This window comes from Cyprinodon variegatus, unplaced genomic scaffold (genome assembly GCF_000732505.1).
Source record: "Cyprinodon variegatus isolate N-32 unplaced genomic scaffold, C_variegatus-1.0 Scaffold390, whole genome shotgun sequence".
Classification (NCBI taxonomy): Eukaryota; Metazoa; Chordata; class Actinopteri; order Cyprinodontiformes; family Cyprinodontidae; genus Cyprinodon; species Cyprinodon variegatus.
In genome coordinates this window covers 442,091-460,347 of record NW_015150843.1, presented here as the reverse complement: position 1 = coordinate 460,347, position 18,257 = coordinate 442,091, and the positions used below count along the sequence as shown (strand labels likewise).

Genomic DNA, 18,257 nt, shown 5'->3' with positions numbered 1-18,257 from the left:
TATCTATCTATCTATCTATCTATCTATCTATCTATCTATCTATCTATCTATCTATCTATCTATCTATTATTAAAGGAGTGTTTTTATTTAAAGGGAAATTGTGTATATATGAATGCTTTTTAAAAACAAAATACATTAAAATGAGACATTTTATAATTACCATTATTGTCACAAATGCATGTTGCTAAAAAAAAGTTTTATGATAAAATGTCAACGATTGTTTATATTTGAAGATAATTACAGATGCTTTAAACAAGCATAATACATTTAATTTTTATTGTAGAATGTATTTATTATTATATATATTAATAATTATTTAGTTTATATATACATTTTTATTATATATATTTAATAATTTTATTTGAATATAATAAACGAAGCTATAAACTATTTTATCTAGGGGAAAAAATCATAAAAAACGTTAGTCTTTCTTTTTAATCCATGTCAAAATCCATGTCATCCAATCCACCAGGGGGCAGCACGTAGACCCGATTGAGTTTTTTTAAATCCAGTGATTTTTATCATACTAACTGGAGTTAACCGCCAGCGGTCTGTGTTTGGGATAAATGTGTTTATGTGTCTGGGTCAGATCAGACCGAACCTAAACAGAACCGTTTTCCCCGGGAAGAAATGCATCCGATCCGGTTGTCGATCCCGTCGTTCCGCTCAGAGAACAGTTCTATGGAGAAAGGATTCACGGTAGGATCCACGGAAACCTCCGTCTCTGTCCGTCTAAATGCGAAAAGAGAGTCTCATTTAAACGAGTTGCTTCTAAACATTTTAAACAATTAGTATTTTCGCGTCACACATAGAATCCTCACATCTGAATCGATCCTTATGTCAAACATGTCAATTTTTTTAATGTAACTCAGTAACACTCTGACTTTGAGCCTGGCCGTTTAAATTAAAGAGCCACTGCAGAGCAGCTTTCCCTGTTGGGTTTTAGATGATCATTTGTTGTGTTTCCACGGAAATATTCTCTAAAATGTCAGCAACTCAGAGAACGTGAGAATTATATATTTAAAGATATTTCAAGCAGGGTCGTTGATGACCTTTGTGTGGCATGTTGACACCAGCAGCTCTAACAGTTTATGGACAGAGAGGTGTTGAGTGATGCAACTCCTGCAGATCCTCATCAAGTTCATTATTTTACTCTCTTGATTTAATAATTAGGGGAAGTACAATGTTTATAAGGTTCTGTTCTGTAACTTGGTCATATGATTATATTTTAATCTAAATCATTACAATGTGTTAATCAATTTATTGTCCCACAAGTGGGAAATCAACTCTCTGCATTGAATCCATCCCCTTGGGGAGCAGTGGGCTGCCATTGTATGGCGCCTGGGGAGCAGTGAGGGGTTAAGGGTACCAGAGTGGAGGCTGTGGGGATCAAACCTTGTACTTGCTTCCTTCTCCAAGCATAAGCGCACTGCTCTAACCCACTGGACACTCCCTACATGCTGGCTGCATGTTTAGGGTTGGTCACCTGCTGAAAGGGGATGTCTGCTGTTGCCTCTAACTGTTTTCTTTTTAGGATTATCATATATTCAGCTCTGATTATCTTCCCTGTCGACTCAGACAAGCTTCCTAATCCATGTAGAAGAAATGGAGCCTAGACGGAAGTTCAGATGAAGAAACTGATTGCTCTATTATATCCACCTGTGACACAGCCAATCAGCTTTGAACCACACCTCCACGAAAGCCAATCGGCATCCAAAGTTTATCTTAAAAGGCCTCCGATACGCACTGTCTGCTCCTGTGCGCAGGCGGCGGATGGCTGTGTGACTTCATTCAGATGACACCGTTTCAACCCACCTCCAGCCCCTCCTCCACCACTGCAGCTAAAGCTTCATCAGAGTTCATTACTCCAGGACTCTTACTGCATCCTGCGTCTCTTTTCAACCAGTCTGGCAGAAGAACGCCATGGCTCTGCCAGAGGTTTCTTCCCAACAGGGAGTTTTTCCACTCCACTGTCGCTTCATGCTTGCTCATCATGGACAGGTTCTGTCAACCTGTGTTATCCAAGCTGGACTTCCATCTTCCAGGTCCCTGAGTGAAGCTCTAGTACCAGCTCACGCAATCCACTAGATCTACCCATAAAGCTCAGCAGACCGTCTCTCTAATCAGCAGTCTACAGACTGACCAACTTCATCTATCTCCACTCCACCACCAGTTTCAGGCCTGGGGGGAAACAGTCCTATTCTTTACTCCTGTTCATGCATATATTTAAAAACTAAGCGCTATGTTTCCTGCCGAGGTCTGAGCGTCAAAAACAAAGTAATTGTTTCAATACATTTCTTCTAACTGTCTTTTCTCTTCATGTGAGTGATTCAGATTGAAATAATTTATATCTAGAGCATAATATTATGATGCCCAGAAACTAAATTTTTTCTGGTTTTGGTGTCGAGAACCTTGACATTTTCTTCCATCAAAGGTAGAGTCTCAGAGCAGCCCATTGATTTTAGATCCAGCCTTTCCTTTCTTTTTATTATAACCAACACAGTTGTCACTCAGACCTCCTCCTGGGCTCGCTGTCACTGTGGTTTAAACCGTGACGCTTGAACAGAGTATTTTAGGGAACAATGCAGCTGAGATCGGGAAGTATCTATGTACTTTTCAGGGATGTTAAATGTCATTATGACATCAGCCCCCCCCAAGCAGACAGATGTTTCCTTTATATAAAGCAGCTAAATGCTGACAAAATGAAGTGCACCCCCTAAAAGATGAGATCACTTTTTTTTTTTTTTCTTTGTCTTTCCTATTAGGTCTTTAAAATTGACATTCTTGTGAATGGCAGACTGCACAGTGTGGAGAAACGCTACAGTGAATTCCACAATCTGCACAAAATGGTGAGACATAACGTTCTCTAAAAGGATTTGGTGTGTTTTTGTTTTTGGTTTGTTTGGTTTTTTCTCATGAGGTATTAGTGCTGTAATATTGAACCATTATATCTGGAAAAAATAGAACTTTGCTGTTTAAAAGTAGTTTAGTTTCTAAGTAATTTGAAACGATCAAAATCAAGTTTAGTCTGTTTCCACACTTTTTGAAGGTGATGTTTTTTATGCATATCCATTTTTAAAATGAACAGCCTGTTTTTAAATGATTTTTGATCATGAAAATGATGTCTAATCACTAGTGTTTCTTATTATGCTTTTAAAAAATAAAAAAGAAGAGAAAACTCACTGAATTCCTGTTTCAAATATAATCTATGCTATTATATATGCAAATATACCTACAACATCCTCCTCCTTTTAACATCCTCTCTGCGCACTATTTAATAACGCACACATTTTTAGATTATACTGATTGTTAAAAGTTAAATTTAAGTAATTTTTTTTGTATTCAATTCACTGATGAATATAGACCTCTGAGGAAAGTTCATGTCGCTGTTCAAAGGAAATATTTGATGAGGTTGATTTGAAGTAATAAAGGTTTCTTTACCCAGAGGTGTCAAAAGCATTGATATTTCGCACTCAAGTAGAAGTATCAACTTATCAACTTAAGCTTTTAACTCCAGGAAAGGTTTAAAAGTAGCATTTTAAAAACTACTTAAAGTATAAAAGTAATGCAGGAAAGTCTGAGTAATTATTTTTTAAGACCGCTTTAAAAACATTAGGATAACATGAACATTTATGATGGTTTAAGACTTTTTCACTAACTGCATTTGTTTAGGTTTTGTGCTAAGCTAATAAATTACACTTTGAATATTTGTGTAACACTGTATATATGTTCTTTATTAAAAAATATATATATTTTTTAACTTTTTATTCTTAAAAACCTTTTCAGCTGAAAAAAAGCATAAAACCTCCTGAAATCCCTTCGAAGCATGTCAGAAACTGGGTCCCCAAAGTTCTGGAGCAGAGGAGGCAAGGCCTGGAGCTCTATCTGCAGGTTGGTCCACATTCTGTGTCCTTTTGTCAAGCAGAAACTCTGTCCCCAGCTGGCATTGCCAACTCCGAGCAATGTGCCTCAGCTTCCCTGTGTGGCGCACTCACCGAAATCTCCTTTTGTTTTTGTTCCTCAGACTGTAATTATGGAAAATGAGGTCCTCCCAAAGATATTCCTGGATTTCCTCAACATCCGCCATTTTCCTTCAGTGCCAAAAACGGAAAGCTGCGGGTGAGTTGGAACTGCAGGCCGGCTTTAGATTAAAAATAGAGAGCAATTTGTGGTGGCGTTTGTTAGTGGGAGAGTTTTGTTCCCAGATTTGAGAGACTTTGTTGTCTGACTTTTCCTTTCTTCCTTTTAGCTCTTTTGACACAGAATCAATGGAATCAAGGTGAGTCATTTTGGAGTTCTTTGTATAAACCAGCAGGTCATGCGCTTGTGTTGCACTTTAACCTGTTAGTGCATGAGACTGTGTTTGATCTACTTCTGAACTTCACCCTCTCACTTCTCCTTTTCTGTCTCTTTTTCAGCAAACTGTCTCATCAGCCAGTCATGGTGTATCTCAGAGATCCATACCTGCTGCCCTCTGCACATGGTGCGCAAACATAATGACTCCATTGTTTGGAGAGAAAAAAAAATAGCTTTTGCTCTACTTTTAATTTTCCTTTACAGTTAAATGGTATAAATCATAACAACATAAGTATTTATTAAATTACGAATGCTCAAGTTACTGCGATCGCACCTCATAGACTCAAACAGTAGTTGTGGCTATTGAGCACAGGGTTTGGAAAGTCTGTGTTTATATCTAAATGATGTTGTGATTTCAATTTTAAGAAATCCTCCAGTGTTAAGCTCGTGTCACACCTTGTTAGTTTAGTCAGATAACTTACCTTTTACTTATGGACCATACGACGTATTTGCCGTATGTCGACGTGTGCCAGCGTGCATCAGCGTTCTCATAACCTATCCAACATATGCCAGGTTTTTGCCAAATTTTACAATTTAGAGCTAAAAATCTGAATGAAATACATTTATGAAGACGTAAAGGACTTAATATTATCACAACTGCAATTAAAAAAAAATCAATGCTTATTTCCCTTAATAATAAAAAGAATCAACATGTGAAAACTTAAATTTATATTTACTCATCTTTGCCATAAAGTTTTTTTTTTTCTGTCTGAAACATTGTAGTGTGAGAAAAAGGCAAACCAGTTTAAATATTTAGGGGGTTAAATACTCTTTCACAGCTCTGCACATTGAAATGAGTTAAATTACATTTAAGGAAAAGCAAAGTGTGAAATTATATGTGCTTTTTTTTTACTTGCAACTTCTTTGGTTTTCAGATACCTTTTCCAACGTTGTGATTGAAGGCGTGGTGCACGGAGTTTTCTACCCCGATCTTCAGCCGAGGTAGAGCTAATGAGAACTGAAGACCCGCCGCCGCCGCCATGAAATCCAACCTTCTCACCAGCTTTGGTGTGCACCAGGAAGAACATATCAGAGAACAATCTGAGCCTTCTTTTCTCCTTACTCTTACAACAAAAAACAACAATTTGTTCTGTTTTTTAACTGAAAGGGATAGCTAGCCGTTGGATAACTCTCTACATTTTCCACAATAGACACTAATGTAAGTTTTGCTCGTTAGTCAATCAAACTTTCACTTTAAAACTCAACTTAAATATGGAAGGGATGTCATTTGGAAAAAGATCACATTTTTTAGCGGTTTTAGATTCAAAATGTTACAAATAACCAGAGAATTTATGCTTTTAGCAGAAAAACAAAGTATAATTGTGAGGATTATCCACTTGGAGAAATAGAATTTGAGAAAGTTTTCATATCCCACTGGACAAAAGATTGAACAGAGGGCCTGTATAGTTACATCCCTTTGAATGCATTGTTTTTTTTTTATTAATCATGAAGGATTTAGATGAGGGAAAGCAGCTCAAATAATGTGACTCACTACATTGTGGTGCAAATCATTTAGTGTGGATTCTACAGTGATAATTTATTTTCCCCAATAGTTTTAAATGTGCTACATTTCCTCTCAGATGCTGAATTAGCTGCTCAGTTCTAACCTGTCATAAGTTTGTGGTTTTTAAATTAGCAGATAGTTTGAAACTAACCTACAACAACTTTAATTATGTGGCGCTATCAGAGTTCCATTAAAGTCACCTTCAAATAGTAACAGTCATCATACCGGCTGTTTGAAATAAACAAATTAGGACTCAGTTCTTTGTAAGGAGACTGACCCATAACACTCCTTTATTTATATTTGCAACCCTGGGGAAAATGTCTAAAAATAGAATAACTGGTTTTAAAGGGACTTAACAATAATCCCAACATGCTACTATTCTCTAAAAAGTTGTTCTAAACCTTTTAACGTGAGCTCCAGATGTTCAAGTGGGTACGTTTAGCTGAATACTTTTTATTGTTGCCAGCACATCTGCTTAAATTAAAAAGGGACTAATCCTGGGTTTTCTTCCCATTTTGAAGACCAGCTAGAAGAAATGACCCTCTTTAATGTCTTGTATTCTTACCAAAGTCTAACAAGAAGTTAGAAACTATTTCAAAACATCTGCATATTCCGATGAATGTTAAGCTTTGGTTGCATTAGGTTTTTAATTTGGGGAATTTCCTCACTTAGTAAATGTCCACAAAATATTTTTTCTTGGACATTTTTCTTCAAGCATAGTAATTTTTGAATTTTTTTTTACCTTTGGTTTCTCAGGCTGGCGTTTAGGATTGGTTAAACTTTGATATCCTGAAATCACTTTAGATTAGATGAAATGTTAAATTAAACTCTCCTACAGTTAGCATTGTAATCAGTGCAACAAACTTAACATAATTTATCCCAAAAACTAAAGCAGAACTTATTTATTATAACAAGAAAGCAACATGGGCAGCCTAAAGATACTCATGGTTACGTCTTTACTTTTTGTCATCTATGCAAAACAGTTTTGGAGCTTTTACTGTGAAGCTGCTTATGTACTACAGGATATTTCCTTCTTTTTTTTTGCATTTTTTCACAAATCTGAATAATTTTTCTTTGTTTCTCTAAAATCATGTATCTAGCACTAACTCCATGCAAGTTTCATTAAAAAAGGGAATGTACACTTAATAGGTTAGTTGTGAAGCTCTTATTGACGAGATGCAAAGGGTGCTTTTTAAATGGAAATGTTGGAGCCAGTAACATGTTGTGCAATATAAGGGAAGACAGCTACTCCTTATGTTTCTGTGCAAGTCGTAGAAATCTGTGAAACAACCGACTCTTGACAGAAGATGGATGTCTTTTTTTTTTTCTTGACTGGATGTGTATTTCTCCACATTGAAAGGTCTTATTTTAAACATCGAAATGAAGTAATAATAATAAAATAAATTTCTCCTCTTAGGATTGATGAAGACTTTTATGTATGTATGGTCTGTATCATGTCTTTGTCATAATGTCAAACTACAATGAATGCTGTTGTCGTCGCACACTAACAAATGCTTTGTAACATACACTAATAAATGATTTCTACTATTTTTGTCAGAGCTGACTTTATTAAATAAACAATTATAGTTTTGTTTAAATTACAGTTATTTTTACATTTGACATCAAATGTTTTTCTCCCATTTTGGTAAAAAAAAAATTAATCAGAATAAAATTTAAAAAAACTCATTCAGCCTCATGCAAGGAAGCAGCATTTATAGTCTGGCTTGTTTAGAAGTACCTCTTCCAAAATAATACAGCCCTTATAGAAGTGATGGCATCTTGTGTGAACAGAAACATACAGGATTTAGGTTTTTCTGCATCGTGTTTTCTTTATGAAACCCAAATACAAGAGCAAAAAAATTCAGTTGAAAATCAGTGATGTTGGAGTACTTCCATAGCCTGGGCAGCGAGGACCCCGTTGAGTAACAGTCTAGCAGTAACATCTGTAGGAATGTCTGATTCAGCACCTGGACTTCATTTATCATTTTTAACTCCTCAAAGTTCTGCATGACCAATTTCCTGTTTGAGCGTCTCATCTGTGTTGGCCTCTGCTTCCGGTTCCTTCATGTTGGCAAAGGCAACTTCTCTCCTCAGCTGCTCCACAGGAGGGAGACCAAACATCAGGTTTCTCATCGCAATGGATGTCATCAGGAATCTACCAGAGAAAGGAACATTGTTAGGAGCTTTGACTCTGGGTAAGCATTGCTCTAGTTATTAGTTATGAAATTGAGCTAATCTCAAGTTGTCAAGGTTGCTTTGTTGCAATAAATATAAAACTATCTGAAAATGTAAAAAAAAAAAAGTCATTATCTGATCATTATCTTTAGGTTTCCTTCTTCTCCGCTTGTCTCCACTCAGCTTTTTTTTTCTTTTTTCTTTTAAAGATGATTAGTTTCTTAGGATTTAAAAGATTTTTGTTCAGGTTATCCTTCACTGTTCAGAAATATCAAGAAAGTAAAAAAAGAAAATCTTGGTTTTCTCATGTAGTAGTCTACAGATAACACAAGCTTGAGCTGGTTTGGTTGGTGCTTTAACTGTTTAATTAGCTCCTCTTCCTTGTAGTCAAACCAAATCTCTTTTTTTATTTTTGGTGGGATAAAAGTTTCCTTAAGTCAGTTGTTTAATATGAACCCAAAATATTGGGTAAACTGAAAAGATCTGTCATAGATGAAAGATTTACTGATATAGTTCAGCACTCAGTGGGACATCGAACATTGTTAGAAAAAAATATCGATATCAAAATGAATCACAGTTGAAAAATTTGTTTATTCATCCAATTTCTTGTAAAAAGTTCGATTTTTACACTTTAATAAAAGCTGAAATAATATATTTTCATTATAATTTTTAATTCTTACCCAGACTTTAAATGTCCTATATCAAAATTCAACTCTTGTTTATTTTCCTGGGCTCAGTAGGATGCGTGTAACATGAAATGTTTCCGTCAGCACTCACCCCCTGCGTATGGCGTAGTACTTTTTAACAGCGAAGCGATTCAGTCGCTCCAGCACACCCGCTTCCCTGCGTTTCTTAACCTCCTTCATGCGACGCTGCCTCTTCAGGAACAGCTGCACCACGGGGTCCGTGGCGTTGACCTCCGCCTCTTGGTCATCATCTGCAGCCTTAAGAGGCAGCAGCTCAGGAGGAAGAGGCTCCGTTTCTGGACAGACAGACTCAATTATTAACATATCCCTTTTCATGTTTGCATGGAGGAGGAACCAGAAACACAAGGAACCTCAGCAGATGGGATATGAGCATTAAAAAAAAAGGTTATTAGAGCTTTTTTTCAAAAAAACTTGGTGTGTTTTAGTGAAACTAATTACATGGATTTATAGCATCCCTTGTTTTGTATCACCTGTTCCATTGCGAATGCGCTCCTGGATCTCCTCCAGTTTGGTGAAGTTCTGCAGCAGTGCTGCTTCTGTGGTGTTGACGTAGACGTACATGTAGCAAGACGGGCTCTCAGACACGGTGTAAACTTTATGATAAGCACCAGCAGGAACCTGCACACATCAACATACCTAAGTTTAGGTAAGTCAAACTACTACTAATAATTACTTTGTAGATTACTCTTTCAAATTGACCATTTTAAACAATTTTGGATTAGAAAAAGCATACAATATTAAATATTATTTTTTTAACTTTTACTTTATATTGTCAGTTTTAAGACTTTTTTTGTTCCAGTTTTTTTCTAAGGGGATCACTGTAGTTTAAAATTTGTTTGTGAATGGAAAGCAATAAAGGATACTTTAATTTTTTTAAGTTATTATTAATTGATATCAGGGTTTTTTTTATTTCTTGGGAGGGAAGAGAGGAAAAAAGAGAATAAAGGAAAAAAAGAAAAAATGTAATGGACAGAAAACAGAAAAAGGGGAGGACTTCCTTTCTATTTCTGTTGATTGCCCTTTTTTTTCTTTATGTGTACAGTGGTCTTGTTTCTCAAATTGTCTCTGTTTGTATTTATGCATCAGCACAATTGGTTAAAAAAAATGGAAAATGTAAACTACATATTAAATTCTGTAAAGATGTTTCATGCATTTGCCAAAAAAAAAAAAACATTAAGATCTCCAAGTAAACGGAATAGTTTAAATTGGTCATCAGAGGCTAAATTGATTTTAGCCTGAATATCAGATGAGTGTGTTTACTTTTATTATATACAGTATTTCTGGTCAATAGTAAATAGTTTTTGGTTTATTTGAAAAAGTTTTAAGATGTTAGAACAGAAAAACGTTTTATTTTTGATTTAACGAAAATGAAATAAAAAATAAAGCTCACCGTACCTGTATCTGTTCTCCTGGCTGCAGAGTGTGGTTCTTCTTTTCTTCCACTATCTCCACATTCACCTGTCCCTGCAGCACATGGATGCTGGTGTTCCCCAGGTCTTCACTAACAAAGTTCTCCAAGTGGAGACCTGCGAGTAAACAAGCTGGGAGTTAAAAGAAATAAATGTTGCTGCTTTACAAAATAATTTAGACTAAAAGAGAGAGAAACTCAACCTGGGAAATCAGCAATAAAGACAATCTCAGTCTGATTGTCCAAACTGCCCTCTATCTCCTGGAACTTAGTCCTCCAAGGTGAGAGGTCCACCAGCAGGGGCATCAGCCATGGGTTTGGTTTAAAAGGCGACCATTCTGCTTTTACAATGTCAACGCGAGGATCAAATATCCTTCAAGAAGGAAAAACTGGTTAAATTTAAAGTCCACCTACGGTAATCCAGCTTCTGTGTTACTGATGCTCTCCTACCTTTGCTGGAAGCGTTCATTGATGGAAACCCAGATATCGAAGTAGATTTCAGGATCAGAGATGTTGTAGTTTGGCAGCAGTCCGCTGAGACAGGTAGCATACTGCTTCAGCATGTCTCCGTGATCTTTCCAGCGACGGCTCTGAGTGAAAACCTGGACGCAGGCAGGAATGAGAGCTACATAAGACCAGGGCTCTCACAGTCAAGTCCTAAAAGGTCTGTACCCTGCAGCTGAGGCACACCTGAATATAATACTCAGGTTACAGGCAGCGGATGTTACTAGATTTGGAGAATATATTGAATAATGGAGGGAAAAAACCCCTCCAATATTTCATATTTTGACCAGAACAAATCAAATCTGGAGCCAGTTGATGGATAAAAACTATTTACAATGACAAGCATTTTCATCCCCCATATATTTTCACTTTGCCAGCATTTTCAAGTCTTCTCACCCCTGGGTTCAGGTATCCGATTTCCCCCGTTTTCCCATCTTTATAGGTGATCTTCACATGCTGATGGCTGCGGGAGTGGACCATCATGTCCCAGGAGTAGCCATACAAACCGTTGGTCCAGTTATTGTAACCCTGAACAAAACAAAAAAAAAGGGAAACATTTAAAATCCCATTCCCATGTTTATACCTTACATCACATGCAGTGCAGAAAACATCCATGTTTTTAGTTTATCAGTGATGAATAAGATATGATAAGGGTCCAGTTTAAAGATTTCAAAGTGCTGTTGATGGTGAAACAATGACTGTTGACTGATTAAGCAACTAGGTCAACTCTGGAGGAGCTTCAAAGGATTATAGCAGAGGGGGGAGCTATCTATCTGCACCCCAAAGAAATGGAAACATTAAAGACATTGAAGACACACCTTGGTGATGAAGTGTGAATAAGGCATGAAAAACTGCTCGGCTATGTAAAGAATGGTAAAAAGTGCTCCCAGCTTGTGCTTCAATCTCAGTTTGGAAGGTTTTGCAGGATTTTGTGTCTCCCGGCGGTCGCTGGTGCTGCTGCTGCTGGTTTCAGGGTAAAAGCAGGAGGCACTGGGCTGAATCTCCGCCGAGGTGAGCGGCAACATTTCGCTGAGGAAAGATGGGAAGCGGGCGAAGAACCTCCTGGGCCAGTCAGGGTAGCAGAAGAGAGGACTGGTTGCCAACATCGTGTAGGAAAACATTCCTGAAGGGGTTTTAAAAATGTACAAAACTGTGAGCTAAAACAAAGGTTTTAGAGCTGTCCTGGTAATTAAAAGCCGTGATAGAAGCTCACTGACCGATACTGAACAGCTGAGAGTTCATGCAGTGGAAGTAGGACACGAAAAAAACTGCAAATGGTCGCGTGGTGTCAAAAAACAGCAAATATCCAGCGGTTAGATCGAGGACAAGACCACCTCCGTGCACCACCAGCAGACTCACCAACTCCACAGGAAGAATCACTCTGCAAAACAAAAACATGATTAAGGATCAGCTACAGGGCTGCAGGTACAGATTATTTTAGAAATCAATTGTTCTGTCAGATATTGGGATGATTAATAGAGTAATAAAAAAATTGGGCTATTCTGCTGATACGTCTTAACTACTAATGTTTAGTTTATAAACAATAGAGATACATAAATAAGAAATTGAAAGTAATCAAATAATCTACTTATTTGTTCTGAAACAAAATCAACATATTACTGCTTAAAACACACCAGAAATAGCATGTCTTTACATTTTTAGCAAAGGATGCACTTGCAGCTACAAATTTAAGTTAAAGCTTTTTTCTTGTTGAGTTGACATCAGGTCAGGACAAAAAAAAACATCCATAAAGTGACGCTGGCATATTGCTTTCTGGGTTTTAAGACATTCTTTCACAAAAAAGCATAATGTTATTTCAATGAAATGTGAATTTAATGTAAAATATTGTTGTTGTTTTTTGCACAGTTTTGAATACATTACAGCAAACAGCAGGTTTTGTCCATCTATTCCAGTTTATTATTCTTTGATTAGCTCATTTTAATAATCGATTTATCTGATTTTGTCACCCCTACATAGAAATAGGGTGCCTTGCAAAAGCAATTTATACCTCTTGGAATTTTTCTTTCTTTTTACATTTTCTCATAATTAACCGTAAATAAAGTAATACAGGGTTTGTAAAAATCTAAATAGTTTTTCTAACTCCTTTCCCTATAAGTCAGGAAAACCACCTTTTAAGTCAAAGCAGTTTATTAACTTTGCAGGATTCACTCCACCTAGATAGCAGGCATTTGCTTGCATTCTGTCGTTTATTCTGCAGCATTTCCTCATACCCAGCATGCATGTAGTGACAGAGGGGAAAAAAAATCTCTTTAACAGGAAGATTCAGCTTTTGCTGCACTTATACCAGCAAAGTATTAAGAAAGTAGTAGCTTTAGGAATTGACCGATATAGATAATGACCCGATACGATATTAGTATGAATCATACCAGCTTTTATTGCTTATTTTATACAGTAGAATGTTAGAAACGGCTTGGAAAGGCATGAAAATGTTGGAGATTTTAGATGCTAGTGGATAAAATCCACTATTATTTTTTTGGCTAATAGTGGGAAAATATCCGTTATTAATATCAGATCAGTACATCCCTGATAGTATATATTTGTACCAACGCTAGAAATATTTAACCTTTTTTTTTTGTAAAATAACTCAAACTCAATCAGACTGGGTTGTTTCTCACACAAGAAATTCCCAGGTTATGCAGCCGATTACTGATTCGATTTAGGTCTGTGTGTTGGGATATCGATTCCAACGCGCTTTGATCCAAACCATTTGCCATCTGGCTGTATTTTTAAAGTTTTTTTCCTGCTTGAAGTTGAATCTTACATAGTTTCATGTGCTTTGCAGCTTGTACTAGATTATTTTTATACATTCCCTGTTCCTCCTGAAGAGAAGCATTTTTCAAGCATCATGCTGCCACCACCATGTTTCACAGCTTTTTGCCATAGATGTTTTTTTCCTGCAGCCTAAAAAGTTTAATTATGTCATATTTTGTGTCGGTTTGACCAATACAGCCCAAAAGAAAAGAAAAAAAATAGGCTGTAACAAGATAACAGAAGAACAGAAGAAAACATACTTGAAAGGATCAAAGAGCCAGTGGTGTGCCAGATATGACATGGAATATCCCTCCACCCAGTCTGCGTCCAGTTTTTTAATCCCAGCAATGAAATATACGATAAAGATCTTTGAAAATAAAAAAACAAACATTATTATTTCACATTTTTGAAATGCATTTATGAGTACTTCACATATAAAGATAAGCTGATGATAACTGAAGCAAACCTGCGTCCTCAGCATGGTGTAATTCCAGAGAGGAACATGAGCGTTTCTTATGGAAGGTTTGCGTAATCCGTCCACAGACCTGAAAAAACACACATCCACAAACAGTGTTTGAAAAAAAAAAAATGTGACGTCGCTGTCAAAAGCAGACTAAAAAGGCTTCAACTCACCAGTATCTGTTGGCGTCCATGAGCGTGAGCTGAAACCCGATGAGACCGTAAAGGTACGAGTGGTTGTTCCACGCCGTTTTATCCAGGAAAAAGATGTACCAGTACGTCGAGATGAACATGAGACACGAGAGGCGGTAGAAACAACCCAGCATGATGCCCAGTGCACCTTGGATTAAAAAATAAACACACTGCTTTAGTTAATCTGAGCAGCCGTCTACTTTTAAAGAGGGACAAAATCATGATGGATTTAGGAAGTTCCTTTAAACTGTAGTGTGACCGTTTCTATAAAACCAGTTTAGAGCACAGTTGAGAATCTTCAGGAAAACCGAAAAGCATGGAAAGGCATCAGAAATTGTTGCTGCTTATCGATCTACAAAGTGACAAAAGGCCTTTTATAAACAAGTATGTTAATTACCATAATTTAATAGTAAAATGATTTAAAACTGGTGTTATAAACAGGAGTCAATATTTAAGGAAAATCACCCAAAAAGCAAATCATGTAATGGCCAGAGAAGTATTACGGGGTTTTAAGTAAGAAACTATTCTTTTTTAAAAGAAGGTCTGATTAGTGATTTGTTTTGCTGAGCTGCATCTTTATGAAACACAAAAACTTTGGAAAAATGTAAATACAAACAAAGGCATAGTAGCGGTGATGATCTAGGCTTATTTTGCTGCCAACAGGCCACCCTGCAGTTATTTGGCTGAACTTCGACTCCTGTGTGTATTTAAGTATTCTTGGGGCAAATGTCTGTCAAAGACTGTGTGCAGGCTTTATTACTGACAGGTCAGTGATGTCAAAGCAGAAAATCTAAAACAGAACAGCTGAAAAAAAAAGTATCTTTTTTTCCTGAATTCTGAAAGCGATCAAAGACTGCCGTGGAGAAACAGCTGGCCTCAACCAAATGGTGCCGACCATCAAGAAACTAAAGTAATAATTGAAAGAGGAGCAGAGGTGGGTAGTATCTAGCTCGATTTACTAAGTTACATTAACTTGACTAAAATGTTTTATAGAAATATATTTTTGAGAGTAGCTTTTTACTTTTCATTAAGTAATATCATCAGAAACAGTATTGCTACCAATGTAAGTCATCTTACTTAAAAATTATCATGCATATTGTAACCTCAAATGTGTCAGAAATAGCAAGACTGTTCAAAGGTATAGTGGAGGATTTTGACAAATTTTTGAAAAGACCCGTCCTCTTCACTTTAAAAAAAAATGCACATGCACAACCCTATACCCGCTACCGAGAGGGAACACCTATTAAACACGTGCGAGAGCGTGAACGAGCCCATTTCTGCTTGTGCACGCTCTGTTTAAAGGTGATGTTTGCGTCACTCATACAAGCTGACTTTCCAAAAGAAGATTTGCAATTTTTCCACTATGTCAGACTCACCACAGTAAGTGAAAATGGAGATGAGCACGTAGGACGGCCTTACGTAAACCTATCACCACAATGATTGACAGTTACGAGGACCACTTATTTTAATGATCCATCTGGAAAAAGAACATCCTCCACTACATATTTTAGTTTCATGAAAATGATTATTTCTTTTATGTTACTTCTCTCTGCTGAGACATCTAGGACATGAAGTTCAAGGTAATATACAATAAATAAGTATATATCGTCAGTGGAAGCAGTTTGCCATGTTCTGTCATGCTTACTTTATATACTTTTACATATGAAATGGTTTCTTATTTCATATGCCAAAAAAATCTATTTTGAGACATGCTTCTTCTCACTGATTTTTTTTTTTATTGTTATTTAGTTTTTTATAATTTTGTTCATTATTTTGTTTTACTATTTAAAACAAAAGGAATTTGCACATATATGTTTTATGGTCTGTCTAATTACCATCATTTTAAACAGAAACTTAAAAGAAACTTAAAGCACTTTTTTACTCTTACTTGAGTAATTTAATGGACGGCTACTTTTTACTTTTACAGAGCAGAAATTTTTTCGAAGTAGTGCTACTTTATCTTGAGTAAATCTTTCACCCAGATGCAAGAACATGATCAACTGTAACATCCATCCATCCATCCATCCATCTTCTTTCGCTTTATGCAGCCAGGTCGCAGAGGCAGCAGTCTAAACAGAGATGCACAGACTTCCCTATCAACACACACCTCCTCCAGGTGCTTCGGGGGGATCCCAAGGCAACACCAGGCCAGCTCAGAGACAAAGTCTCTCCAGCAAGTCCTTGGCCTTCTACAAGGCCTCATCCCAATAAGACATGCCTGGAAAACCTCCCGAGGGAGGCGACCAGGTACGTAACAGACAGACCTGCTTAAAATAGCAGTCATGTCCTCCGGCTGAGTATCTAATCTGTTTATTAATGTATATGTCTGTGTTTTCAGACAGCTTCCATTAAAATACACAGCCTCATATCAGACTTTAGATGAGCTCCTCCTAACAGATAATATACCCACCGAGGAACATCACCAAATACACCAGGTACATCCAATCAAGCGGAAGGGGCTCTAAGAAATTGAAGAGAGGAAAGCGGCACACAGGGGCCCCATCCAGGTATTTGTAGTCCAGGTGGCTGAGGCCTCGCTCCTGTGTGATATCTATTGCCATTAGCAGACCTGCGGGAAAAAGGAAACAAAACACAGGTTTGAATTAGGATCTTCTTTATACCAAACTTGTACTTAAGAAACTGAGAGCTTTGATTGAATCACCAAACAAGCAGCGAAAGATGCCCAGCGATGCAGGATCAGTGGGTCGGTTCAGGAGGGCCACCAGGTTCTGCCAGGAGCTCAGGTCCTCCCTTTTGAACCCAAATAACTCCTCCATCCTGCTTTTAGTCTGAGTTTTCTCTGCTTTTGGAGCTGCATCCTTCTTGGCAGATTGTTTGACACTCTCAGTGCCAACATAAGCACCTATAAGGAGAATAAAAACGAAAAATGACCTTAAATAGACAAATCTAAACCAGATCTGAATGGACCCACTCTCAATAACAACCTGCCAGTTCATGTTTTGGATTATAGTTACACAAAACAAAGCTGTGGTTGAGATCGTGGCTTTAAGTGTTGCTTTAACTAGTAATTAGATTTTAAAAAAACAATAACAAACCGCTGTCTATGACTGACTGCCTGTGCTAACAGCAACCTCACCTGCTGAAGCGTCTCTCGCCTCCATGTTTTGTTTTGTTTTTTGATTTTTTTTCTACAGATTCTGGTTGATTCAGATTAGGGACAGGGAATTGGTCTTTCTCTGCTCTCCTTGTCCAGGTGGGGGTGATCTGTCCTGACAGAATGTGGCGGACAAAGTTTACGTGTCACGGTCCCCCCCTCCTCCACACACAGAGGAGGAATAGGGAGGAGAAGGAGGGGGTGTTGTGGAGCGGGAGGGATTGGAATGTTGTGAAAGAGATCCCTGCTGTTCATTGGCTGATTTCTTTGTTAAACCCACCCCCTTTTACGTCATATCCGTGTTCCTTCTTTTAAAGTATTTCCGTAAATAAAACCTAATTAAATAATATATCGAGAAGCCTATTCAAGCAGATTCCTTACAAATAATTCAGTTTGGTTTATATATTAATAAAAAAGGTGGAATTCTTAGTTAATACTTTGATGATTATAACCAAATATTATATCCATAAATGTCGTTATGCATAATGCTCCCTCTCATTCTCTGCTCTCAAAAGGAAACTTTCCTCCTTTAACCGATGTCTGAAAAAGAAGCAGAACCTTAAAGCAAATAAATTGTCTGATTTATTGGAAGAATTTCAGTTAGTCCCCTCTTTTTAATAATTTATTTTAGTTTTTTTTTTTCTCTTCCTTGTTCTAGCCTCTAGTTTTTATTGGAGTTAATAGGAGTTGTGATCTTATTTGTTTCTTGTAATGTTCATTATATTATTGACGTATTGTTGAGATTGTCATTGATATTCTTTATTTTTCAATAAAAAAATAAAATAAAAAAGTGGTAACACCCCCATGGATAACTGAGAAACATTTTGGTTTTCCTTCAACTGTATTTCAGAGAACATTAAATTATAACCGCTGATCCCATTCGATTACAAAGAAAAGAAAGATATGTAAATACACTTCAATAAAGAGTTGAGAATGAAATTCTTAAGACTGGTCTTGAATTTATTTTGAATTATTTCTTATGTTTCTTTTTTCTAAGTACAACTTAATTTCTTAAGTTTACTCTATAACATTTTTGTAACATTTTTTCCTGTCAAACTAACGCAC

At 36.9% G+C, this 18,257-nt stretch overlaps 2 protein-coding genes across 2 annotated transcripts; one reads left to right on the top strand and one right to left on the bottom strand.

Moving 5' to 3' along the window:
• Window positions 1-506: 506 nt before the first annotated feature.
• snx24 (sorting nexin 24) lies at window positions 507-6,982 on the top strand. The gene is made up of 7 exons (XM_015387305.1): window positions 507-699; window positions 2,766-2,849; window positions 3,787-3,891; window positions 4,025-4,119; window positions 4,250-4,279; window positions 4,419-4,483; window positions 5,232-6,982. Exons 1-7 carry the CDS (start codon window positions 631-633, stop codon window positions 5,300-5,302), a joined length of 519 nt encoding a protein of 172 aa, XP_015242791.1. The 5' UTR covers window positions 507-630; the 3' UTR covers window positions 5,303-6,982.
• A 458-nt stretch (window positions 6,983-7,440) lies between these two features.
• ggcx (gamma-glutamyl carboxylase) lies at window positions 7,441-17,370 on the bottom strand. The gene is made up of 15 exons (XM_015387304.1): window positions 17,175-17,370; window positions 16,740-16,940; window positions 16,488-16,646; window positions 14,060-14,225; window positions 13,893-13,971; window positions 13,687-13,793; window positions 11,872-12,035; window positions 11,473-11,777; window positions 11,051-11,182; window positions 10,601-10,752; window positions 10,354-10,523; window positions 10,138-10,268; window positions 9,213-9,360; window positions 8,813-9,017; window positions 7,441-8,015 (listed from the first exon to the last, which is right to left on the bottom strand). Exons 1-15 carry the CDS (start codon window positions 17,197-17,199, stop codon window positions 7,856-7,858), a joined length of 2,304 nt encoding a protein of 767 aa, XP_015242790.1. The 5' UTR covers window positions 17,200-17,370; the 3' UTR covers window positions 7,441-7,855.
• Between the last annotated feature and the right edge of the window lie 887 nt (window positions 17,371-18,257).